At 42.5% G+C, this 26,449-nt stretch overlaps 1 protein-coding gene and 1 pseudogene across 7 annotated transcripts in view; one reads left to right on the forward strand and one right to left on the reverse strand.

Annotated features, from left to right (window-relative positions):
• The window catches only part of THADA (THADA armadillo repeat containing), a 375,449-nt gene that overhangs the window by 22,902 nt on the left and 326,098 nt on the right, over positions 1-26,449 (forward strand). For all 7 annotated transcript variants that reach the window (XR_011386667.1, XM_051842959.2, XM_070069193.1 and 4 more), the window contains exons 12-17: positions 2,315-2,466; positions 4,040-4,195; positions 4,907-5,029; positions 13,593-13,716; positions 21,149-21,300; positions 22,401-22,611. Coding sequence is in view for 6 of the 7 variants with exons in the window: in XM_051842959.2 (XP_051698919.2) it covers positions 2,315-2,466; positions 4,040-4,195; positions 4,907-5,029; positions 13,593-13,716; positions 21,149-21,300; positions 22,401-22,611 (918 nt within the window). In the remaining variant the exon portion in view is untranslated. The remainder of the gene's footprint in view (positions 1-2,314; positions 2,467-4,039; positions 4,196-4,906; positions 5,030-13,592; positions 13,717-21,148; positions 21,301-22,400; positions 22,612-26,449) is intronic.
• Positions 12,781-13,435, reverse strand: LOC127490333 (E3 ubiquitin-protein ligase RNF212B-like; annotated as a pseudogene).

Below are 26,449 nucleotides of genomic sequence, written 5' to 3' on the forward strand. Positions count from 1 at the left end.
TCCAGTAAAGGAAACCATAATAAGGGTTCCTTTATTACCAAGCTTTAATTCATTTAACTAAGTTTTTAGTTTGTTTTTGTGTTGTTAGTCTAGTAAAAGTTTGTGTGCTATATAATTTGCTTATTCAAGTGAGACAGTAATTAAAAATTGTCTTAGTCAAGGTTAAAAAGACAAGTGAATTGGCAGCAGCAAGTTTTTGCATCTGGGGTAGAGTCAACATTTGAAGACATGACCTCAAGAAACAGGCTGTATTGTTTTAGAATAGGATAGGAATTCAGTAACCCTGAAGGACTCAGTGCACTAAAGCAGAATTTGATAATTAATATGTAAGATGGTGATCTGGACTCATATGAATCCTAAAATTAGTGTATTCTGTTTCCAGGCAAGAATTTTGTGTCCTACTGCACAATTTAGGAAATATTTTCAGCTAAAATGGTTAAAAACTTTCAGTATTTCAGAGTTATCATGAGATAACAGGAACATTTGATTTTTGTACACAAAAATAAGCCATTATTTGTCATTGTTAACAATAATTGTTCTTGACTGTTTGAGAAACCATCTAAAATCATGAATCTGTTCTGTAATAAGATTGTCTTAATTTTTATGTCAAGGCACCTTGTGAACCAGGACTCCCTGTTCCCTTAATAATGGCCGATTTCCTAGTCTCTCAATCTGCCAGGTTCTTCGTGAGCCTCTTTTTATCTTCTTTACTAAATAATAACTCCAAAATATGCAGGGAAGTTCAGTGTTTATGTTTAGAGAAATGATAATCTTTGGTCATTGAAATGTTTTTCCTGTTCTTGGAAGAAAGCCATTTTGATTTTTGTGTTATTATTTTTAATGTCTTTACTTGTTCTTTCCCCTAATTCATTTTCTAGTTTAATTCTTTAAAAAAAGATTTATTTATTTGTGTATTTGAGAGGCAGAGTGACAGAGGGAGGAGAGACAGAGAGATTGATCTTCCATTCGCTGGTTCACTCCTCAACTGCCTTTCAACAGCCAAGGCTGGGCCAGATCGAGTTCAGGAGCCTAGTTCATTGTCTAAGTATCAAGGAAAAAATAAAAATAATAGCAGGGGTCAATGCTGTGGCATAGCGGGTAAAGCCGCTGCCTGCAGTGCCGGCATCCCATATGGGTGCTGGTTAAAGTCCTGGCTGCTCTACTTCTGATCCAGCTCTCTACTATGGCCTGGGAAAGCAGTAGAAGATGGCCCAAGTCCATGGGCACCTGCACCCACGTGGGAGACCCAGAAGAAGCTCCTGGCTCCTGGCTTCGGATTGGTGCAGCTCTGGCTGTTGCAGCCAATTGAGGAGTGAACCAGTGGATGGAAGACCTCTCTCTGCCTCTCCTTTCTCTGTATAACTCTTTCAAATAAATAAATAAATCTTTAAAAAAAATTAGCAAATTAGTTGTGATTCCTTTATGTTAATAAGAGAATTATGCTTGTTTGAAATTATTGACATAAGAATAATTAAACCATTTTAGATAATAATTATTTTATGTCCCAGCATTCTGGCACAGTGGGTTTTGCTGCTGCTTACAATGCTGGCATCCCGTTTCAGGATATTGATTCCTATCCTGGCCTCTCTGCTTCTGGTCTAGCTCCCAGCTTATATGTCTGGGAAAGCAGTGGAAGATGGCCCAAGTGCTTGGGCCCCTGCCACCCACATGGGAGACCCAGTTGGAGTTCCGGGCTCCTGGTGTCAGCCTGGTCCAGACCTAACCATTGCAACCATTTAGGGAGTAAACCAGTGGATGGAAGATCTCTCTGTGTCTCTTCCTCAATCTCACTCTGCTGTTCAAATAAATAAGAAAATCTTAAAAACTTACTTAAAAACAGGAAATTCATTTTATTTTTTCAAGGATTTATTTATTTGAAAGAGAAACAGAGAAAGAGGGAGAACCAGAGAGACTGATTGATTGATCTTCCACCTGCTGCTTCCCTCTTCAAATGGCTACAACATCTGGGTCTGGCCCAGGCTGAAGCCTGGAGCCAGGAACTACTGCCTTCTCAGGCACATCAGTGGGAAGGTGGATCAGTAGCAGAGAAGCCAGGACTTGAACCAGCTCTCTGAAATTGTATACCAGTGTCACAAGCAACAACTTAACCTGCTGTGCCAGAATGCCAACCACTAGAATAGAACTTTTAATTTGTGGTAGAATTTAATTTAAAATGTGACTTTGGTGTATTGAAACCTAACTTTCCTTGGAAGCATGACAGTTGACAACTGAAGATTATAGTAGTCACCGCATAACACAGGCATGATCTTTGTTATTGTGCTATTGGGACAAGAGCAGTCTTTTTCATCCTTAGGGTCTTGTAATAGCAGAGGGGCTCTGGGGGCTTTGGTGGCATGTCTGCGAACAGCTAGAGCTCATGGACATCTTCAGTCTGCAACTGATGCTTGGGAGAACCTTGTGTCCAGTGCAAGAATAAAGCAAGGCTTAATTCATCAGCACTGCCAAGTAAGGAATCAAAATAACTGGGAATGAATGTGTGCAATAGATCGCCAACTTTTTCATTCATTTAGCAATCCAATATAGAGACCTCTGTGTTATACCTAGGACTGTTTCCGTGGTCTTTAAAGAGGGTGAATACAAGGTAAAAAGTGTGTACCTTGTACTCAGGCTACTTAAAGTTTGGTTGTGGGGGATAAAAAAAAACTTAAAACAACTGGGGAGTCCTCGAAGACATCAGATGTGCCCTTATGCATGAGGACTTCCTTGGGACACTCTGAAGAGTGTTTGGAGTGAGTGGGTGGTGGGTGACTGGGAAAGTGGTGGATGTGGTTAGAAGAGAGGAAGCACATACAATGGAAGGACCCAAATATGCAAGGACTAGAGGCTGATTACGGACATTGTTTGGCAGAAGTGGAATGTTGTGCATTTTATGGAAAGCTCCAATGCCAGCTGAAGACTTCACTGGTTCCTAGTCTTCAATTGAATAAAAATAATCCAATCAGAGCCACTCAGTCTTCAACAAGGTGATGGCATTAATGGAAACAGAGATGAGTTTCTAATGGGGTAGTAAAAAGAAACCAGGAGACCCAATTGGAATGTACTGTGATGAAGAGCTCCTGGGGTAACGTGGTCAGTGAGAAAAAGGCATGGAGCTGAGCATTACCATAGAATAAGAATGAAAATTCCTTCATTTTTATAAATCTCCAGTTGACTTTTTTTAAAAAAAGATTTATTTTGCTTATTTGAAAGACAGAGTTAGAGAGAGAGTGAGAGGGGGGAGGGTCTTCCATCTGCTGGTTCACTCCCCAGTTGGCTGCAATGGCTGGAGCTGTACCAATCCAAAGCCAGGAGCCAGGAGCCTCCTCTGGGCCTCCCACATGGGTGCAGGGACCCAGGGACCTGGGCCATCTTCTACTGTTTTCCCAGGCCATAGCAGAGAGCTGGATTGGAAGTGGAGCAGCCAGGACTTGAACTGGTGGCCATATGGGATACTGGTGCTGCAGGCCAGTGCTTTAACCTGCTGTGCCACAGTGCTGGCCCCAACATTTTTTAATAATTTTTCTTTTTACGATCTATCTATCTATCTGTCTATCAGTCAGTCAGAGTTACAGAGAGAGAGGGAGAGACAGAATAATCTCCCATCTTCTGGTTCACTCCCCAAATGGCCACAACAGTCGGGCTGGACTTGGAAGCCAGGAGCCAGGAATATCTTCTAGGTCTCCCACATGGGTGCAGGGGCCCAAGGACTTGGGCCATCTTCTACTGCTCTCCCAGGTACATTAGCAGGGAACTGGATCAGAAGTGGAGCAGCTAGGAAACAAACCGGCTCCCAGGTAGGATGCTGGGGCTGCTTGCTATGCCACAGCACTGGCTCCAGGTTGACATATTTAAAAAAATGATGTTATGGGTAATCACTACAGGATCTTTGGGGCTTGGCTGTCCGTCTGAGGTTCATATGGATGGGCAGAAGTTTACTTCTGTCCTTTGGCAGCCCATGCAAATAATGAAACATTTCAAGTGGTTTAGATTTTGCATATGTCCTTAGAAAATTAATATTTTACTGCTTGATGTGTTTTAGGTACGAATAGACACTTTAGGTTTGCTTTGTGAAAGCAATCGAAGCACAGAAATTGTGTCCACAGAAGAAATGCAGTGGATTCAGTTCTTTATCACATACAATCTTAACAGCCAGTCTCCAGGAGTGCGGCAGCAGATTTGCTCTCTCCTTAAAAAGGTAGAAGTTCCCATGAGAAAGTAAAGGGAAATAGTAAACTTTACTCTGGAGATAGTTTTTATAAAGAGCCCCTCTTTTGGGATAGTGTGGGAATGGGCATGAGCTTGGGCTCCAGCATGCCTTTTTTGTGGCCTAGTCTATGACTCCATAAAACTTCTATCTGGGATTAAAATCCAGAGTGAGAAGTCTTTTTCTTTGGCTATAATAAAGTCAACCTTGAGCTCTTTTGTTGAAAGAAATAAAATCTGGAGCTGGATTTCTCAAGGTGTGAAGTGGTTTGAAGATCACTTTTGTAACAGGAGGAAGGATGCATTGTGTTTTTGTAGTATCTCTAAGGGCCTCAAAAAAAGGCCATTTCTGATTAGTTCAGCTTGGGTTAATTATACAGCACACATAAGGGGTGAAGAACTGGTAGAGTATAGAAACGAATATATTCTTTTTGGGTTCCTGCTGATTTAAATGAAATAGAGAAACTAAGGTTTAATGACCATGTTCTGGTTTATATTAGAACTTTTGTTTAAAAAATATAAATGTTAATTTTCTGTTCAAAGGAAACATGATAAATATTAAAGAGTTTTTTTTTTTTTTTTTTAAGAAAAAAATCCTTGTATTTTCCTTGCTTGAAGTTTTATTCTCAAGGATTCTGCCTTTTAGACTGACATTTAGTTTAATGTGTGGCTCACATATGCTTTGTTTTCTTTTCCTCAAAAGTTGTTTTGTAGGATACAGGAAAGTTCTCAGGTACTTTATAAATTGGAGCAAAGTAAATCCAACCATGAACTAGAGAATGAGTCAAGAAAACAGCACCCTTCTGATTCCTTACAGCAGTATAAGGTAGGTGATATGTTTCTAGGCATACAGATTTTTCGGAAACCTAAAAGAATTATGAATAAGGATTAAAAGGGACTCAATGGAAATCTCTTGGTGAACCCCAGTTCTATGCTTTTCTCCTCTATGCTGAGTGTGGCATGTATCTTCATGAGCTTTGGGCTCCTCCTAGGGCAGCCTGGGTCATATTGAGCTGACCTCAGTAACTTGGAGCTTATGTCTGCCAGGTGAATTTAGGACTCTAATGAAAGGTTGTTACTGCCCCTGAACTCCTCGACCTCTCCTGGGTGTAAGACTGCTGTAGCTGGGCCTACTTCCTCTTTAGACTGACCTCACTAGTTCCATGTTAGTGGCTCTTGGCTCATGGTTCAGCTATGGTGGGAGCTTGAAGAGAAGGGCTGTTAATAAATTGGCTGGAACTCCAAGCATGGTAACTCCTGTCTGGACTAGGCCTCATCCTGGCAATTTTCAGTTTCTTTTCAAGAGAACAGAATGAGTCTTTCTCTGGTTTCTTATCCCAAATCTAGCCTCTCAGTAGCAGACTCATTTTCTCCAAAGGCACAGTTGAATGCAAAGCTCATCTACATTATTTTATTTAGGGAAACAGATTTGATAAATTCATGATACATTTCAACTGTGATGTACTCATTGCCTCCTGTAAACATTAATACGCATGGCCTTCGTTTTTAATTTTGTATGTAAAAGATGGAAATCTATTTACTCGGTGTGGACATTTAGCTTAATGGTTAAGATGTCTGTGTCCATGTTGGAGTCCCTGGGTTCATGTGCCGGCTCTGGCTGCCAGTTCCAGCCTCCTGTCAATGTGGACCGGCAGAGGCAGCAGGTGGTGGCTCAGGTGGTTGTATCCCCACCACCCACATGGGACACCGCATTGGGTTTCCTGCCTCTGACATTGGCCTGGCCACTCACAGGCACTGCAGACATTTGAGGAGTAAAGCAGAAGATGGGAGTGCTCTCTGTCTCTCAAAACTCAACCAAAAACAAAACACCATCTATCCAAGAATATTCCTATTTTTATGAAATCAGCTTCATCTTTTTAATTAATTTTTTCCTTTTTTATTTTTAATTAAAAAATTTTTTAAAGTGAATGAATTTCATGTATTTCATGTATGAAGATTTAGGAGCATAGTAATACTTTCCAACCCCCTTCTCCCTCCCACTCTTTAATTTTTCAAAAGATTATTTATATGGCTGAGTGACAAAGAGAACAGAGGAGACAGATACACATACACATACACACAGATACACAGAGAGAGAGATCTTCCATCTGTTAGTTTGTTCTCCAAATGGCCACAATAGTCAGTTCTGGGTCAGTCTAAAGCCAGGAGCCAAGAACTCCATCCTGGTCTCCCACATGGGTGGCAGAGGCCCAAAAATACTTGGGCCATTTTCCCAGGCACATTAACAGGAACCTGGATTTGAAGTGGAGCAGCCAGAACTCAAACCAGTATTCGTGTTGCAAGGAGTGACTTAACTCGCTGCACTACACAGCTTTATCTTTCTAAAATCCCAGCCATGAAGATTAGAAAGTCACAGTCTGAACTTAATGATCCAAGTTTAGTCCTGATTGTGACGCTTTACTAGCTGGCTGATGTAAAAGTCTTCTCAAGTGTAAGTGGAGTTAGTAACATGTCTCCAGAGCCTTACTGGGAATCATTCAAAGGGATTTGGAGTATAAACCTAGCCCCTACTGTAATGTGCCACTTTTTTTTTGGCTTAAATCATCGCTCGATTTAAGAAAACAGCTCTCGGGGCTGGCGCCGTGGCGCTCACTTGATTAATCCCCCGCCTGCAGTGCCGACATCGCATGTGGGTGCTGGGTTCTAGTCCCGGTTGCTCCTCTTCCAGTCCAGCTCTTTGCTGTGGCCCAGTAGGGCAGTGGAGGATGGCCCAGGTGCTTGGGCCCCTGCACCCGTCTGGGAGACCAGGAAGAGGCACCTGGCTCCTGGCTTTGGATTAGCACAGTGCTGGTCGTAGTGGCCATTATGGGAGTGAACCAACAGAAGGAAGACCTTTCTCTCTCTCTCTCTCTCTCTCTCACTGTCTATAACTCTACCTGTCAAATAAATTAAAAAAAAAAAAAACAAAAAACAGCTCCCTTTTGCTTCTTTTCACATGCGGTACAATGACATTTGTGAAATCTCAATTAGGTACTTAGAGACACAGTTGTGAATTGAAGTTCTGAGTTTTAATGTATGCATGGTTTCTTGGTTTGTGCTTGTAGATGTATATCTTTTGAAACTTAGTCCTTAGAGTTCCAACTCTGGATCAGTCCCCTGCGTGTGATAGCTTCTCCTGACTGGCAGATCATCACTGTGGCTCGTGGAGGTTTCGACTTTGGTGCCGTCATCATCCTAACAGTAGGTTCCAGGCACAGTGCCAGTCAGTAGACAAAAGGCTAGGGGAGAAAAGGAAAATGTTAGTTCAGAAAAGAGGTCTTCTTGTCTAGTGGAGATTACTTCATACCTAAATACTATGAATAACTAGAATAGTTTTACATTTGTAAAATGCTTTAAGCCATGTTCTCATATAATACCCAATAAAAATATAATAATCTCCTATAAAAAGACTATAGGGTAAGTATTATTATCCCCACCTGACTAGTAGAAAACTGAAGCTTAGTAAAATTCAGTAACCTGGGCTTCTAATAGGTTAAACCTATGCCTGCAGTACTGGCATCCCATATGGGTGCTGGTTTGAGTCCTGGCTGCTTCACTTGTGATCCAGCTCCTTGCTAATGTGCCTGGGAAGACAGTGGAGAATGGCCCAAGTGCTTGGGCCCTTGCACACATGTGAGAGACCTGTAAGAAGCTCCTGGCTTCGGATCGGCCCAGTTCTAGCCATTGCAGCCATTTGGGGAACCAGCAGATGGAAGACTTCTCTCTCTGCTTCTCCCTCTCTCTATAATTCTGCCTTTCATAAAACAAACAAAAAAAAAGATAAAAGAAAATTCAGTAGTGCACTCAAGGTCCTTCAGCCAGTAAGTAGTAAAGCCAGGATCTAAATCCAGAACTGTCCTTTACTTTAAGGTCTCAATAGTTTTATCATCTAGTGACAGCTTAAGTGAAGGATTGGAAGTGCAAGAAAGCGAGAACTTGGGGAATGGTGAATTTACTGGTGTCAGTGACCTATAAGGTATTTGGGGGAATTGAGGAATTGGACGAGGGAAAATGAGTCAAGAAAATCCAAGAGAGAATGGGATAGTAGAGAATTGTCAATGGTAGGCAGGTTGTTTGGATCCTTACTGGGAGGCATTCAGTGACTAGGGCGTGTATTGAGTTCCCACTGAGTGTGTTGCATGCTGTGCTCAGGACTAGAGATCTAAACTTACATGTGTTTGCTGTCCCCATTGTGGTTATAATCTGCAGGAAATAAAAACTATATCTGAAAATATAAAGGACAATACAATCAGCATAAGATAATTTCTAAAGAAGAATTTGTCATGCTTTAATGTAAATACTGTTTTGTGCATTTATAAGTAAAAACAATGTAAGACATTTTTCAGTAATTGTTTTATTCCTTTGAGACCCAATAGAATTGCTAGACTAATAAAATCTTAGCGCTTAGGGAGCCTATAAGATAAATCCCCAATGCTGCACGTCCTTCACCAGAGACATGAACGCAAGGACATTTTCTAGTTAGCTGGGACTAGGGCTGCTTCTATGCTGTGCTCAGGCATAACGTTAACAGGGTGCTGGAAAATCACAGCTTTTCCTTATTTTTCTCTTCACCTTACACAGAAATTACCTTTGTCTTGTAAAAAGGCAGAGTGAAAGCGAGAGGGAGAAAGAGAGAGAGAGAAAGATCCATCTATCTTTCATCCTTTGCTTCACTCCCTAAATGTTCACAACAGCCAGGGCTAGGCCAGACCGAAGCCAGGAGCCAGAAGTTCCTTCTGGATCTCTCACAGCAGTGGCAGGGGCCCAAATATTTGGACCATCATATGCTTCTACCCAGGTGCACTAACAGGAAGCTGGATTAGAAGTGGAGGACCCGGGACTGGAACCGTAGGTTCCAGTAGGTAGCAGACATCTCAAGCAGCAGCCTAACCCACTATATCACAATGCCTGCCTTTCTTACTTATTTTTTTTTAAAGATTAATTTATTTATTTGTAAGTCAGAGTTATACAGAGAGAGAAGGAGAGGCAGAGGCAGAGAGAAAAAGAGAGAGGTCTACCATCTGCTGGTTCACTCCCCAAATGGCTGCAATGGACGGAGCTGCGCAGATCCGAAGCCAGGAGCCAGAAGCTTCTTCTGGGTCTCCCATGTGGGTGCATGGTCCTTGGGCCATCTTCTACTGCTTTCCCAAGCCATAGCAGAGAGCTGGATTGGAAGTGGAGCAACCAGGACTCGAACTGGCGCCCATATGGGATGCCGGCACTGCAGGTGGCGGCTTTACCCACTACGTCACCGTGCCGGCCCCCAATTTTTTTTTTTAAACAAGAGAAAGAAGACTTTATCCTAAGTTATTTGCTTTTTTAAAATTGTATTTCAGGGCCGGCGCCGCGGCTCACTAGGCTAATCCTCTGCCTAGCGGCGCCGGCACACCAGGTTCTAGTCCCGGTCGGGGCGCCGGATTCTGTCCCGGTTGCCCCTCTTCCAGGCCAGCTCTCTGCTTTGGCCCGGGAAGGCAGTGGAGGATGGCCCAAGTGCTTGGGCCCTGCACCCCATGGGAGACCAGGATAAGTACCTGGCTCCTGGCTCCTGCCATCGGATCAGCGCGGTGCGCCGGCCGCAGCGCGCCGGCCGCGGCAGCCATTGGAGGGTGAACCAACGGCAAAGGAAGACCTTTCTCTCTGTCTCTCTCTCTCACTGTCCACTCTGCCTGTCAAAAAAAAAAATAAATAAATAAAATTGTATTTCATTAAAAGTTTCCATTTTTTTGTCATTGATGTGAACAGAATGATAGAGCAGGGGCCTCAAAGAGGTAAATAGAACACAGGGAATAGTTAGATCTTTGTATCAATTATGTTGTTATAGCCAAATTTGTCAGGTTTTGTGTATTGGATATTTCTTTGGTTATTTTGAAACTTCTAAAAGTATGTGTACCTTTGATGGCTGGATGCCTCTGGTAAGGAAAGTCAGTATGTAGGCAACTCTAGTACAGATTGGAGGCTGAATAGATCTTGTTTTCACAGGGTTCATGAAAGTTGTGGGGTACTTTATGGGAAAGGACGTCAGGCTGAATTATCAAGCAGATTTAACATGCTTTATATTTATTTTTTGAAGGAGCAGTACTTATTGAGATGAATTCAAAGAACAAAGGATTCTTTTTTTTTTTTTTTTTTTTTCCTGACAGGACAGTGAGAGAGAGAGAGGTCTTCCTTTTTTGCTGTTGGTTCACCCTCTAATGGCCGCTGTGGCCAGCGCGCTGCTCTGAAGCCAGGAGCCAGGTGCTTCTCCTGGTCTCCCATGCGAGTGCAGGGCCCAAGGACTTGGGCTATCCTCCACTGCACTCCCGGGCCATAGCAGAGGGCTGGTCTGGAAGAGGAGCAACCGGGACAGAATCCGGTGCCCCGACCGGGACTGGAAGCCGGTGTGCCGGCTCCGCAGGTGGAGGATTCGCCTATTGAGCCGCAGCGCCAGCTAGAACAAAGGCTTTAAAAAGCAGTATCTATTGTTTCCCAGCTGTCAGGTAATCATGATTAAAATTTCTGAGGCTTCAAGCGGTGACAGATTCAGTAGTCTTGTAGGTGACTCCACCTGCTCATTCTATCATTCCAGAGCTTGTAATATGCATTGAGTTGCAGTACCAATTAAGTGGCATCCTCTTTATTTTGCTACCTGTATATTTTAGTAAGCTGAACATCTATGTCTACAAGTGTTACCTTAAATCTTTTTATTTATTTATTTGAAAGAGATTGGGAGAGCCGGCGCCGCGGCTCACTAGGCTAATCCTCTTCCTGCGGTGCCGGTACTCCGGGTTCTAGTCCTGGTTGGGGCGCCAGATTCTGTCCTGGTTGCTCCTCTTCCAGTCCAGCTCTCTGCTGTGGCCTGGGAAGGCAGAGGAGGATGGCCCAAATGCTTGGGCCCTGCACCCGCATGGGAGACCAGGAGAAGCACCTGGCTCCTGGCTTTGGATGTGCAGCGCGCAGGCCATATTGGCCACTTGAGGGGTGAACCAATGGAAAAAGTAAGACCTTTCTCCCTGTCTCTCTCTCTCTCACTGTCTAACTCTGCCTCTCAAAAAAAAAAAAAAAAAAAAAAAAAAAAAAGGCCGGCGCCGCGGCTCACTAGGCTAATCCTCCGCCTTGTGGCGCTGGCACACCGGGTTCTAGTCCAGGCCAGCTCTCTGCTGTGGTCCAGGAGTGCAGTAGAGGATGGCCCAAGTGCTTGGGCCCTGTACCCCAATGGGAGACCAGGATAAGTACCTGGCTCCTGTCATCGGATCGGCGCGGTGCGCTGGCTGGGGCGCGCTGGCTGCGGCGGCCATTGGAGGGTGAACCAATAGCAAAGGAAGACCTTTCTCTCTCTCTCACTGTCCGTTCTGCCTGTCAAAAAAAAAAAAAAAAAAAAAAAGAGATAGGGAGAAACAGAAACAGAGTTCCCATCTGCTGGTTTATTTCCCAGATGCCCATGATGGCTGAGCCTTGGCGGAGGCTGAAGCTGGGAGCTGGGAACTCAATCTGGTCTCTTCTGTAAGTAGCAGGCACCCATTTACCTGAGCTGTTATCTGCCACCCTCAGGGTGTGTGTTAGCAGGAAGCTGGAGTCAGGAACGGAGCTGGGTATGGAATCCAGGCACTCCAGTGTCGCAGGTGGGTGTTTTAACTAGAGTCTTAATGACCAGATTGAATGCTGCCCCTCCAACTTATTTTGACAAAGGAAGATCAATATATTTAATAGTAACTAGGCATAGAAGAAACAGCAGGTAAATAGAAAAAATGTAATGAGGATTGAGAACAGAGTTGTATGTTAGCACTGGCAATGGGACAGTACATCCACAGCTAAAAATAAAATACGGAAATGAAATGTAGCTGAGAATATTATCCCTACTCCCATCCCCAGCATGATGTCAAGAATTAATTTTATGACCTTACTTTGAATTTGCATGAAATGAGGAGTTACGTATTTCTTTTGGAAGTGATATAAACATCTTGAAGCACTAGCCTTATATGTAACCTGACTACTTTCCTGGGAGGTAACACGGGGTGTGTAAGATAAAGATTAAGAGAGAGGGGCCAGTGCGGTGGCGTAGTGGGTTAAGCTGCAGTCTGCAGCGCTGGCATCCCATATGGGTGCCTGTTCAAGTCCTGGATGCCCCACTTCTGATCCAGCTCTCTTGCTAATGGCTTGGGAAAACAGTAGAAGATGGCCCAAGTAGTTGGACCCCTGTACCCGTGTGGGATACCCTGAAGAAGCTCCTGGCTCCTGGCTTTGGATCGACCCAGCTCTGGATGTTGCAACCATTTGGGCTGTGAATCAGCAGATGGAAAATCTCTCTCTCTGTAACTCTGCCTTTCACATAAATACATAAATCTTTAAAAAAAAATCAAGAGAGAATAAAGTACAGAAGGAGACCTGTAAACAAAGCCAGTGACAGAATCCAAGGCCTTCTTCCCCAGTGGGCACTGAATAGACTGTCCTTCAGTGGTTTGTGTGGGTCAGACCTTGAAGATGATCTATACAGAAGCAGCCCATGCTTCATCCCCCCTTGGCTAATCCTGTCTACCGCACTGGTAGCTGGAAACCTTGAAGACTCTCCAGTGTGGTTCTTCCTGCCCTCTGACCTATAAGACAGGCTGAGTTGAAGCTGGTAAGGAGGCTTCAGTTGGCGTTTTTTGGAGTGCTCTTTCCCTGAGGCACCCACTTCCTGTCTCAGGCTTCCAAAGCCAGCCTTCTTCTAAGGGATAGACTGCACCGAGAACTGACTGACCACTCGGCTACTGTGGCAGGAACCGAGTTTTGAAGTAACTGACTGTGATGGGAAAGTAACGTCTACCGGCTGCAGTGTGCTCAGCCTGCTTCCCTGGTGCTGACTTGCAGGTTCCTTTGGGGTGGTTACACATTTCTTCCATTCTCTGTTCTCCTTTCTTAAGATTGACAGTGGTTTGTCCTGGCTGGCTAGCCACTGTCTGCTCTGCCTCTTGCATGGCTACTTCTGCCTGTGTAATTCTGTGCTTATAAAAGATGATGAGATCTGTTTCTTTTGGAAACTCCAGACCCCAGAGGTGTGACTGAAACACTGCGAAGTTGTTTTCTCGTGGCGTTTTGAAGACCGTCTCCTGAGGTTTCAGATTATCAGAAAGAGCAGAGTGATTGCAGACGTTCCTTGAAACAGCACATTTTTCCAGAGTGACACCCCCTCCCCCCGGAAAGTATGGCTACAGCTGGTGACAGTGAAAGGAGCCTAATCTTTTTGGAAATACTGGTAGCAGTGAAACCAGCCCATTCAAAACATCCAGTTCTCCTCACAAGAGCTGGAAATGGCAGGCCAACCAGTTTTGTTTTCAAACCCCTCTGCTCTCTTATAACAAACTAACAAAAACACCCACTCTTAAAGTGTACTCAATTATACTTCTAATTTTCTTTCTTTTTTTTTTTTTCAGAAATTTATGTCATCTATTTGTGACAGTCTTTTCGAAGCATTATTTCCTGGATCTTCCTACTCAACTAGATTTTCAGCTTTAACCATTTTAGTCTCAATAGCTGAAGTTTTTCCTGTTCAAGAAGGTATGTTTTTGTTTTTGATAATGTTTTAAGGAAAAGTTTTTTTTTCCTTTTTTTGGTCAAAATGCATCCTTTTCACATTATGCTTTACTTGCAGTTTCAGTTCTGTTGTCTTTAGATTTCTGCAGGAGGTTTTATTCTTACGATAGAATTCTTTGTATGAAATTAAGTTTACGAGTAAAGAACAGATGGGAGAGAAACTGTCTCCTTTTTCATCGTTGTTACTCACCTACTCGATTTACAGTTTTTATAGATTAGACTTATTGTGGCAAGAGTTCTTACTAATCTCTAATTTTTTTCTTGCTATTTTAAGATAGTGTCTGCTATATTCTTTAAGTTTTAGAAATTAAAGTAATAATCGTCTCTCCTGTGTTTAATATCCCACAGTGAGTCTGTGTGGTAAGTGTGGTTTCCCTTGTGTGCTATCTGTTGTTTTGGAAAGACAATATGAGCATGTCATTTCCAGGCATTCTGGTTTAATGACACTTGTTTTTCCTTCTGAGAGGTACTCACGAAAGTAAGCATTTAATGCCCCTCTTTGAGTAATTTTTTTTGCCTTTTCAACAAGAAATAATTCTCTTTATCCCCATAAATGAGTGTGTGTTTTTTTTGTGGATTTCTTGCTTGTGTTCAATGTTCTTGACTGTGGTCCAACAGGAAAATATCCTTAGCTGCCACTCTTCAGCAGGGGTGACCTGAGGACCAAAGAACTTTACACTGTAGTAGGATTCTCACCTATCTTTAATTATTAGGCAAAATGTAAGTTTTTAATGGGAGGGGGGAAGTTAATTGATGTTGATACAGGCTTGTATCATTTGAGGAAAATCATTTTTCCTCAAGTTTTTAATTTTGGAAAACATTCACACTAATGGCAAAGTTCTAAGAATAGTTCATTGAACAGCTGTGTGCCCTCTACCTGGATTAATCAGTTCATTTTTGCCATATTGACTTTATGTTCCTTAATTGATTTTGCAGCTGTAATGCAGTGATCCAGTTCAGGAAATTTCATGTTGATAAAATGCCATCATCTAGTATACATTCTTTTTTTTTTTTTTTTTTTTTTTTTGACAGGCAGAGTGGACAGTGAGAGAGAGAGAGACAGAGAGAAAGGTCTTCCTTTGCTGTTGGTTCACCCTCTAATGGCCGCCGCGGCCGGCGCGCTGTGGCCAGCGCACCGCACTGATCCGATGGCAGGAGCCAGGTACTTATCCTGGTCTCCCATGGGGTGCAGGGCCCAAGCACTTGGGCCATCCTCCACTGCACTCCCGGGCCATAGCAGAGAGCTGGCCTGGAAGAGGGACAACCGAGACAGAATCCGGCGCCCTGACCAGGACTAGAACCCGGTGTGCTGATGCCGTAAGGCGGAGGATTAGCCTAGTGAGCTGCGGCGCTGGCCTAGTATACATTCTATATTCAGATTTTGCCAGTTGTCCTAACAAATGGCCCACCAAATATTCCCACAATTGGGAACCCAATTCTAGACATACATTGCATTTCATTGTATGTCTCTCGTTAGCCTCTCTTAAGCTGGAAAGTTTCTTTTTTCATGACATTAACATTTTGGAAGAATTTGTCTCATTTGGGGCACTGTCTCATTTTTCCTGATGATATGATTTAGGCTATACATTTTTGTCAAGAATTTTGTCTAGGTGATGTGGTGTTCTTCTCAGGGCATCTTAATGGGCGCCACATAATGTTGTCTTGTCCAGGTACTCATAGTGATTCACATGATCACCTGACTGGCAGGAATGGTAAACTGAAAAATGACCTCAAGTGACATCCATATCAAGTTCTTAGAACCTATGAATGGGCCGGCGCCGCAGCTCAATAGGCTAATCCTCCGCCTAGTGGCGTCGGCACACTGGGTTCTAGTCCTGGTCGGGGCGTCGGATTCTGTCCTGGTTGCCCCTCTTCCAGGCCAGCTCTCTGCTGTGGCCAGGGAGTGCAGTGGAGGATGGCCCAAGTGCTTGGGCCCTGCACCCCATGGGAGACCAGGAGAAGCACCTGGCTCCTGCCTTCGGATCAGCGCGGTGGGCTGGCCAGCCACGGTGGCCATTGGAGGGTGAACCAATGGCAAAAAAGGAAGACCTTTCTCTCTCTCTCTCTCTCTCTCTCTCTCTCACTGTCCATTCTGCCTGTTAAAAAAAGAAAGAAAGAAAGAAAGAAAGAAAGAAAGAAAGAAAGAAAGAAAGAAAGAAAGAAAGAACCTATGAATGTGAAGCTTACCTAGAAAAGGAGGCCTTTGCAGCTGTGATTATATTAAGGCTTTTTTTGTTTAAGGGAAGATTAATTTATTTGGAAGGAAGAGTGACAGAGAGATCCTCCATCCACTCATTCACTTCCTAAATCCCTGCAATATACTAGGCTGGGCCAGATCAAAGCCAGGAACCTGGAACTTAATCTGGATCTTCCACAAGGGTGGCAGGGACCCAAGTACTTGGGCCATCACCTGTCTTCTGAGACTTATTAACAGGTTGCTGGATCGGAAGTGGTGGAGCCGGGACCCAATTGGCACTCCACTATGGAATGTGGTCATTTCAAGCAGTGGCTTAATCTGTTTCACCACAACACCTGCCCTTAAATTATGAATCTTGAATAAGATAATCTGGATTATTTGGATGGCACATAAATGCTATCATAAGTATCATTGAAAGAGAGAGGCAGAGAGAAATTAGACCCACAGGAGAGGAGGCAATGTGACAGTGGAGGTGGGGTGATGGCTCATGGAATGCCAACAGCCAGAAGAAGGAAGAAGCCAATTCTCTAGAACCTCTCCAGTTAATGTGCACCTACTGATACTTTGATTTTGGACTTCTGGCTTCCAGAATGGTGAGACAATAGAAGCCGCCTACTTGTGGTAATTTGGTACAGCTTTCACAGAGAAGGAATATAAGAATATATAACAGTTCAAGGGATTTCCATGAAATTACAACTGAACTTAGATTTTTTTTTAAGATTTATTTTATTTATTTGAAAGGCAGAGTTGCAGCGAGGCAGAGGCAGAGAGAGGTCTTCCCCGCTGGTTCACTCCCCAAATGGCGGCAGTGGCCAGAGTTGTGCCAATCCGAAGCCAGGAGCCTGGACTTTCTTCCAGGTCTCCCATGTGGGTGCAGGGGCCTAAGGACTTGGGCCATCCTCTGCTGCCTTCCCAGGCCATAGCAGAGAGCTGGATTGGAAGTAGAGCAGCCGGGATTCGAACCAGTGCCCATATGGGATGCCGTCGGTGCAGGTGGCGCCATACCGTAGTGCCAGCCCCCTAAACTTAAGATTTTTACCTGAGTGGTTACTTTATTTAACAAAAAATTCTCTGCACATTTCATATACTTTTAACTGTACCTAGGAACAGAAAGCTTAATTAGATTAGTGACTTTTCAGCCCAGATGATGTATATAATTAAAGTAAATATATATTACTTTAAAAGTGGAAAACTTGAGTCAATCACATGTAATTGGGCAGTGACTAATGTTGTAGTAATTATGTTTACTAAGCAACTTAGAGGGAAGGAAGATGGAGCCAGCCATACTCCACCAATGATTGGGAAGTCATCCTTGATTACAAGTGTGGAGATTTTATATTATTTTATAGAACGAGTATGATTTGATATTAGTCAAAATGATTTTTGCCTTCCCTCATGTATATCACAGACCAAGAAGAAGAAGAAGCCACATGCATTTTTCTTAGGTGGAATCAAATGTCACAATACTTATGGTAAAAAATTGTGTTCTTCAATTAGATTAAAAGGGTTTGTCAGCAAATACTAATTTAGCGCTTATTTTAGTATATATATTAGATGTGTATATATATATATATTTCTTAAAGATTTATTTATTTGAAAGTCAGAGTTACAGAAGGAGAGGGGAAGAGTCGGGGAGACACACACACACACACACACACACAGAGAGAGAGAGAGAGAATCTTCCATTCTCTGGTTCACTCCCCAGGTGGCTGCAATAGCCAGGGCCAGGCAAGACAAAGCTAGGAGCCCAGAATTCCGTCTGGGTCTCCTGTGTAGGTGGTAGGGACCCAAGCACTTGAGTCATCACTTACTACCTCCCAGGATGGCACCAGCAGAATGATTCATAGGAAGCAGAGGAGCTGGGACTTGAACCAGGCACTCTAATATAGGATGCAGGTTTCCTAAGTGGTGACTTAACCACTGAGCCAAATGCCCACCTCTAACATTTTTTTATTTTTAAATTTTTTAAAAAGTTTTGTTTATTCAAGAGGTGGAGTTACAGACAGAGAGAGGGAGAGACAGAAAGATCCTGCATCCTCTGGTTCACTCCCCAAATGGCTACAATGGCTGGAGCTGGGCCAATCCAAAGGCAATAGCCAGGAGCTTCTTCCAGATCTCCCATGTGGGTGCAGGGGCCCAAGCACTTGGGCCGTCCTATGCTGCCTTTCCAGGCCATTGTCAGAGAGCTGGACCAGAAGTGGAGAAGCTGGCGCAGCAGAGGCCCAACCCACTCTGCCGCGCCGGCTTACATTTTAGTAAAGAGAGACAAACAGTAGTTGACAATTAATACAGGGGGCCAGCTCTGTGGCATAGCGGGTGAAGCCTCCGCCTGCAGTACCAGCATCCCATGTGGGCGCTGGTTCGGGTCCTGGCTGCTCCACTTCCAGTCCAGCTCTCTGCTGTGGTCTGGGAAGACAGTGGAGGACAGCCCAGGTCCTTGGGCCCCTGCACCCACGTAGAGGACCTAGGGGAAGCTCCTGCCTCCTGGCTTCGGAACAGCGCAACTCTGGCCATTGCGGCCAACTGGAGAGTGAACCAGTGGGAGGAGGATCTCTTTCTCTTTCTGCCTCTCCTTCTTTCTCTGTGTAACTCTCACTTTCAAGTAAATAAATAAATCTTTTAAAAAAACGATACATAGAATTTCAGATGAAGGTAAGTTCTGTGGCAAAATATTTCAAGAAGATAAGGGGGAGGTAGAGAATATCTGAGAAAGTAGAGTGGTGGCTATGTCACGTAGTGGTGTCAGAGAAGGCTTCAGGTCTGAAGTGGGTCAACGAAGAGTCACAGAAGTTAGAAAATACTTTGAGGTAAGTGAGAAGAAAAACAAAACACAGCAAAAGCAGCACTGATAGGGAAATTTGTAGCTATAAATGTCTGTGGTAAAAAATTTCAAGTCAACAAGCTAACTTTGCACCTCAAAGAATTGGAAGGGAGCAAACTTAACCCAGGACTAGCAGAAGGAAGGAAATAAAAGAGATTAGAACAGAGATAAATAAAATAGAGAATCAAAAAACAATGCAGAGAATCATCAAAACCAGAATTTTTTTTAAAGATCAACATGTGATAGTCTGAGCTAGACTAAGAAGAAGGAAAAAGGTGTAAATAATTAAAATCAGAAATGAAAATAAGGACATTTCTGTGTTTGCAGAAGTAAAAAGTGCATGAAATTGACAGATTGCTAGAAATGTGAAAATCATGGACTCAAGAAAAAATAGACAATTTTAACTGACAAATATGTTGAATCAGTAATCAAAAGCCTCCCAACAAAGAAAAGTCTTGTGTGAGTGGCTTCTTTTGTCAATTTCACCAAATATTTAAAAAAAGATCGGGACTGACCCTTGTTATACTCTTTCAGAAAGTAAGAAAAGAGCAAACACCTCCTAACTCATTCTTTGAGGCCACCATTACCCTGATACCAAAGACACTGTAAGAAGGCTCAGACCAATAACCCTTATGAATCTAGGAGCAAAAGCCCTTAACAAAACACTAGCAAAGGGGTCAACGCTGAGGCCTAGTTGCTCAAGCTGCTGCCTACAGTGTCAGCATCTCATATGGATGCTGGTTTGAGTCCCACCTGCTCTACTTCTGATCCAGCTCTCTGCTATGGCCTGGGAAAGTAGTAGAAGATGGCCCAAGTTCTTGGGCCCCTGCACCCATGTGGGTGATCCAGAAGCAGCTCCTGGCTCCTGGCTTTGGCTGTTGCAGCCATTTGGGGAATGAACTGGCGGATGGAAGATCTCTCTCTCCCTCTTTCTCTCTCTACCTTTGCCTCTGCCTCTCTGTAACTCCACCTTTCAAATAAATAAATAAATCTTAAAGAAACCACTAGGAAACCAAATCTAACAGCATATTAAAATATGCTTCATGCCCAAATGGAATTTGTTTGAAGAATGCATCATAGCGTTTAAAAGATATGTCATCATTCTTTATTAATTCATCCTAACATTTGGTAGGACTTTGGATTATAGGTCAATAAGTTTTATGGGGAGTTCCTGGCTACTCCATTTCATCCAGCTCCCTGCTAATGCGCTCAAGGAAGCAGCAGAAGATGGCCCAAGTCCTTGATCTCTTGCCACCCACATGGGAGACCTGAATGGATTTCCAGGCTTCTGGCTTCAACCTGACCTAACCCCAGCCAATGAGGCCACTTGGGGAATGAATCAGAAGATGGACGATCTCTCTCTCTCTTTCTCTCTCTCTCTAACTCTCTCTCACCCTCTCTGTAATTGTGTGTTTCTTTTTTTTTAAAATATTTATTTATTTTTTATTTGAAAGGCAGAGTTACAGAGAGGCAGAGGTAGAGACAGAGAGAGAACGTTTTCCATCTGCTGGTTCGCTCCCCAGATGGCTGCAATGGCTGGAACTGAGCCAACCCAAAGCCAGGAGCCAGGAGCTTCTTCCGGGTCTCCATTGTGGGTGCAAGGGCCCAAGGACTTGGGCCATCTTCTATTGCTTTCCCAGGCCATAGCAGAGAGCTGGATTGGAAGTGGAGCAACCGGGTCTTGAACTGGCACCCATACAGGATGCTGGAACCACAGGTGGTAGCTTTACCCACGAGGCCACAGCGCTGGCCCCATCTGTCTTTCAAATAGATAAATAAATCAAATAAAAAAGATTTATCGGAAGATGTTTTCCTAGAGGCAGGTGTTGTCCGTGGGTTAAGCCACTTGACATGCTTGCATCTCAGGTTGCCAGTTCCAGTCCTGGCTGCTCTGTTTCTGATTTAGTTTTCTGCTAATGTATCGAGGTGGCCGCAGAAGCTAACTCAAGTGCTTGGGTCCTTGCCACCCCCATGTGAGACCAGGATGGAATTCCTGTTTCATGGCTTTGGCCTGGCCTAGCACTAGCTGTTGCAGTTATTTGGGAAGTGAGCCAGTGGATGAAAGAGCTATCACTCTGTCTCTGTTGCTCTGTCTTCCAAATAAATAAAAAGAATAAACATTTTATAAGAAGTTTAAAAATTTTTTATTTTCTAAAATAACTTAGGAAGCTCATGTATGATACCTTTTGAAAGACTGTAATACTTGTTATTTTGTCATTTAAATAATTAATGGAAAAGTTATTTTATGCTCTTGTGGGTAAAGTATGAAGTATGACTTCTTATACTAATTGTTTATAAGTCTGACCAGGTAGCTCGCTTCAGGATGTTGATTTCTTTTTCTTTTAGTTCATTTTTAAATCTCTTTTTTTTGTCCTTAGATGGAGTCCAGACAGTGTATCAGCTGAGTCATGATATTGATGCTGGTCGTTTCCAAGCACTACTGGAATGTTTTACCAGCACTTTTGAGGAAGTGAAAACTTTAGCATTTGATCTTCTGATGAAGTTATCAAAAACAGCTGTGCATTTTCAGGTATTTGTGCTTTTGATGTGCACATGTTTATGTGGTATATATATAAAGATTTTCTGTTTTAGTAGGAGATAAAGGAGTCTAAGGATTATCTTTGTTCTTTACGTCTGCCTGCTTGTGTCTTTTTTTCTTTTTTAACCCTTTTTTTCAGGTATCTTCAATACCTTGCTACTTTTGTGAGATGGTGTGATAGGAGGAAACATTGTAAAATAAAAAATCCAACTCAATTAGGTTTGCTTTTTTATTGCTTTATCAATAGGGGTGTGCAGGAGGCAGTAGATTTTGTGTATATGATTATTGGTGTACTTTAGTTATCTGGGATCTCCCAGTCCCCTTAGACATGTAATGTTTGATTAAAATCCATCACTTGCAATAGCTTGAGTTTTTAAAAGGAATCTCCCTGCCTCGTAGACTGGGAGACTGAGTGTAAACGAGGTAGAGAATGCGATTCTGGACTCCCGTCAAGCAGTGGCTGAGCTGATCCTGAAACCCAGCATACTGGAGGTCAGCACCCCACAAGGTGCTCGGTGTCTTCCAGTGACTACAACAGTGAACTGTCCTTTGTTCCATCTTCTTTAGGACAGGCTATCTGAGTGGCTGTTTGTATGAGTGGGAGATAGGAATCGTTGAGGCAGAATTTCCAGGCTGAGCTGAGTACTTGTTCACCCCACATGGATCTGGAGTGTTTGCAGGAACAGTCTCCCACTGTATTTGTGTTTTCCTCCATTGAGGTAGCTGAATGTAAAGGGGGAAGGGAGAGGGGCAGGCGTGTGGCACCCACATAAATGGAGACCTCAAGAGACAAAAGAAGTCTGCTCTCTGTCACCCTAGAACTTCTGAGGGGAAAAAGTACACTTTTGTGAGAGCAAAATGGATTAAAAAAAAAAGGCTTTATCAAAGTTCAATTTCCCAATTGAAATGATTTTCAAGGCTTTCATCTCTGAACTGATCAATAATAACCATTAAGTACTATGAGAAAACTAACCTTTGTTCAGAAAAGGAATGAATGTTCATATTGAGTTATAGTTATATGGCAGGCAGTGTTTAAAATCAAATTAAATAAATCTTTCTGTGACCGTTACTGAGTGTGTACTTTATTCTAGGATTCCGAGAAGTTGGAAGGCTTGTTCCAGGCAGCACTGGAGCTCAGCACAAGCCCCAAACCATATGACTGTGTCACAGCTTCCTACCTGCTGAACTTCTTAATCTGGCAGGATGCGCTGCCATCATCCCTGCCTGCGTACTTAACCCAGCAAACTGCATGCGAAGGTGGAGATCAGTCTGCTGCTGTGGTGGAAAAGAACGCATTAATGGGTTTGTGTTGAGTAAATGACCTTTTGCTCTTATTTATCAAAACCATTATCTTACTCTCTCACTCTTCATTTTGTTAGCATATCTAATGGTTAAACATTTACTTTGTGGTTTAGTATTTAAGAATTTAACAGCATATAAGAACACTATAAGTTTTATGCAAATAAGCAGATTACTCAGCTGTCATACTTGTGTTGAAACAGAGGATTCCTGTTAATAGATATGCAAATGCATATAAATAAAGCTCTTGTTTTAAAAACTACCAACTCTTTCTCAACCAAATGTGGTTTTCTTGTTTGTTTTGTTTTTGCAGAAAGTTTACCATGGCTGTAAGAGGATCATCTTTGTTATTTCTGTAAGAGCAGGTTTCCTTTGTGGGGGTGCAGGTTCTAACTGTCATACCCCTACACTGTTTTCTTCCCATATAGCCAGTTCTTAACCTAGAGTCTGAGATGGTTTAAATCTAGAGTCTCAGCAAGTATGTGTTGGGGATTCAAGTACTTACTTGTATGCTGGTAAATCTATTTTAGAAGTCTATAGGAAGTAAGAATAGATTTGGATTTAAAAAGATCAGGATGATGTTGTAGCAGTTCAGATGTTGCTCTTCAAATAATTAAAACATTTATTTTTAAAATGGAGGTCAGATACAGGAAGTTGGAAACTATTTTTTCCATGATGGTGGAAAAAGCCATGAAGTAGGGAACTCATAGTGGGAGGAAAGAAGGAGGCTATGGATAGTTCTGTGGGGAGTATGGCCATGTGTCTGGAGATAGAGAGGAAACAGTGCCATTTGAGCTGCTTTCATGGCTGGGTTCAACACAGACCCTGATAAGACCATTGGAGGACTGGGGAGTACATGCTTCACATAGGCTGTCAGTTAAAGACAATTGAGAACTTTGTGAAACATGTCAGGCATACAGAGAATACTTAAATATATAATGTTTAAATAGCAATAAAGGCTTGGGTGTTGGGCATGTTAGTTAAGATGCTGAATCCCATATTGAAGTACTTGGGTTCTATACCCGACTCAAGCTTTCTGCTAATGTTGGACCTGGGAGCCAGTGATGTTGGCTAAAGTAGTTGGGTACTTCTCATTCAAAGAGGTGGCCTGGATTGAGTTCTTGGCTCCCTTCTGGCTTCAGCGTGGCTCACTCATAGCCATTTTCAGTATCTGGGGAGTGAACAAGTGGATGGAAGCTCCTTCTCTGTCACTCTTGTACCCTCTGCTTCTCAAAATAAAAAAGCAATAACATGAAAACATCACAAGTTTATTCATAAGCTCGGTGATATCACTTATTGTAGGAAGTAGAATAGCACTAGTATCCTGGAAGTTTCCCCTTCATTCTACCCTATATTTTATGTTAACCCTTCATAACATATTTTAGGTTAATATTTCACATTTGTGATTTTACCAACTATGTATATATATCATTAAACAGTATATTATTTAGTTTTATGTGATTTTGAATTTTATCTAAATAGTACTTTGTGTATTATACACATTTATCACAATTTGTTAATTCATTCTCATGGTGTTGGACTTGCTGTTTTCTCTAAATACTTGATGCCACTGAACATGCTCATCTAGTTCTAAGGCACATATATGAGAGTTTATGGTAAACCAAAACAGATTTGGTCATAAAGTATGTGGATTTTCAGTTGTATAAGATGATATCAAATACGTTCAAATTATATGCCCATCAGCAAATTATGAGAATTGTGTTACATCACAATATCAGCATAATTTGTTATTGTCGGATTTTAAAAATTTATAGGATATAAATTAATGACTCATTGTGGTTTAATCTGACATTGTTCCGATTGCTAATGTAATTATCTTTTTTATATAGTTATACACTGTTCACTTTCCCCTTTGTAAAATCCCTGTTTGTGTCCTTTCTTCAGTTTTCTATGGGATTGTTTGTCTTTTTCCTATTGATTTTTAGGAGTTCTTTATATATTCTGAAAGTATTAATTTTTTAGTTATACACAATCCTTTTTTTAAAGTTGTCATTTTATTTTTATTTTTTGTTTTATTTATTTAAAAGGCAGAGAGAGAAAGAGGTATAGAGATAGGCAGACATAGACTGTCGGAGAGAGATCTTCATCGGCTGAGTTTACTTCTCAAATGCTGGTGATAGCCAGAGCTTGGCCAGACTGAAACCAGGAACTTAGAGCTCCATCTGTGTTCCCTCAAGAGTGGCAGGGACCCAAGCATTTGAATCATTACCTGCTGCCTTCCAGGGTGCAGGACACTGGATTGGAAGTAGAATAGGGTCTCCAACTCAGGCACTCTGATATGGCATGTGGGCATCTCAACTGCTGGCCAAATGCCCACCCTGGTTATACACAATTCTAAAATTTAAAAGATAACTGGGATACATAGTATCACATGCAAAATGATGAAATTGAACCTACTACTTCACGCTATATAGAAAAGTCAGCTCAAAATGGATTAAATGCTAAATTTAAATGCTAGAAACTATAAAATCCTTGAAGAACCCATGAGTGTCAATTAAAACAGTGGTTCCTTAGATATGACTCTCAAAGCACAAGCAGCAACAACAAAAATACTCAAAGATAAATTGGACTTCATCAAAATGTAAAACTTTTGTGCATCAAAGAATGCCATTAAAAAAGTGAGGAAAAGACAACCTGCAGAATAGGACATTTGCAAATCTTATATCCAATACGAGACTTGTGTCTAGAATAGATAAAGAACTTTTTCAGCTCACTAATAAAAGGACATAACAATTGAAAAAAGACAAAGGGGGCCGGCGCTGTGGCTCACTAGGCTAATCCTCTGCCTTCAGTGGTGGCATCGCATATGGGCTCGAGGTTCTAGTCCTGGTTGCTCCTCTTCCAGTCCAGCTCTCTGCTGTGGCCTGGGCAGTAGAGGATGGCCCAAGTGCTTGGGCCCTGCACCCGCATGGGAGACCAGGAGGAAGCACCTGGCTCCTGGCTTCAGATCGGCACAGCGCCGGCTGTAGCAGCCATTTGAGGGGTGAACCAACGGAAGGAAGACTTTTCTATCTCTTTCTCTAACTCTGTCAAAAAGAAAAAAAGAAAAAAGACAAAGACTCTGAATGACATTTCTCTAAAGAAGGATATGCAAGTTAACAATAAACACATGAAAATTTGCCCAGTATCATTAGCCTTTAGGGAAATACCAATCAAAATCATAGTGAGGATCCTGCACAGCAGGATGGCTATAATAAGAGAGGAAAAAATACATAACAAGTGTTGATGAAGATGTGGAGAAAGGACCCTCATGCATAACTGGTGTGATTGTAAAATGATACCTCTGCTTTGGAAAACAGTCTCTCAGTTCCCAAGAGTTGAAACAGTGTTACCATATGACCACCCTTCCATCCTTAGGCATTGTCATTGTGAACTTGCGCTGCTGTAACAAAATGTCATAGACCAGGTGGGTTAGAAACAGTCATTCCTCCCTTCTAGAGGTGGAGAATGATAAGATCAAGGTGCTGGCAGATTTAGTTCTTGGTATAGGCCATCTTCGAGCTCTCAGGTACCTCTTCACTGTGTGTTAAGGTGGTGCAAAGAGAGAGGGATTGAGTGCACATGTGTATGTGCACCCATCTCTCATTTGCCTCTTATTTGAACATTAATCCCAACATGGGGTTACCCTCATGACGGTTACCTGGTCTAAGTCTCATTACCTTCCAAAAGCTCTATCTTCAGATACTACCACATTGCTGGTTGGGTTTTCAACATGGCAGTATTGAGGATCCAAACATTCAGTCCATAATAGGCATATGAAAACATGTCCACATAAAGACTTGTAGAGGAATGCTTGTAACAGTCTTATTCATAGTAGCCA

The sequence above is a fragment of the Oryctolagus cuniculus genome, chromosome 2 (assembly GCF_964237555.1).
Source record: "Oryctolagus cuniculus chromosome 2, mOryCun1.1, whole genome shotgun sequence".
Taxonomy (NCBI): domain Eukaryota; kingdom Metazoa; phylum Chordata; class Mammalia; order Lagomorpha; family Leporidae; genus Oryctolagus; species Oryctolagus cuniculus.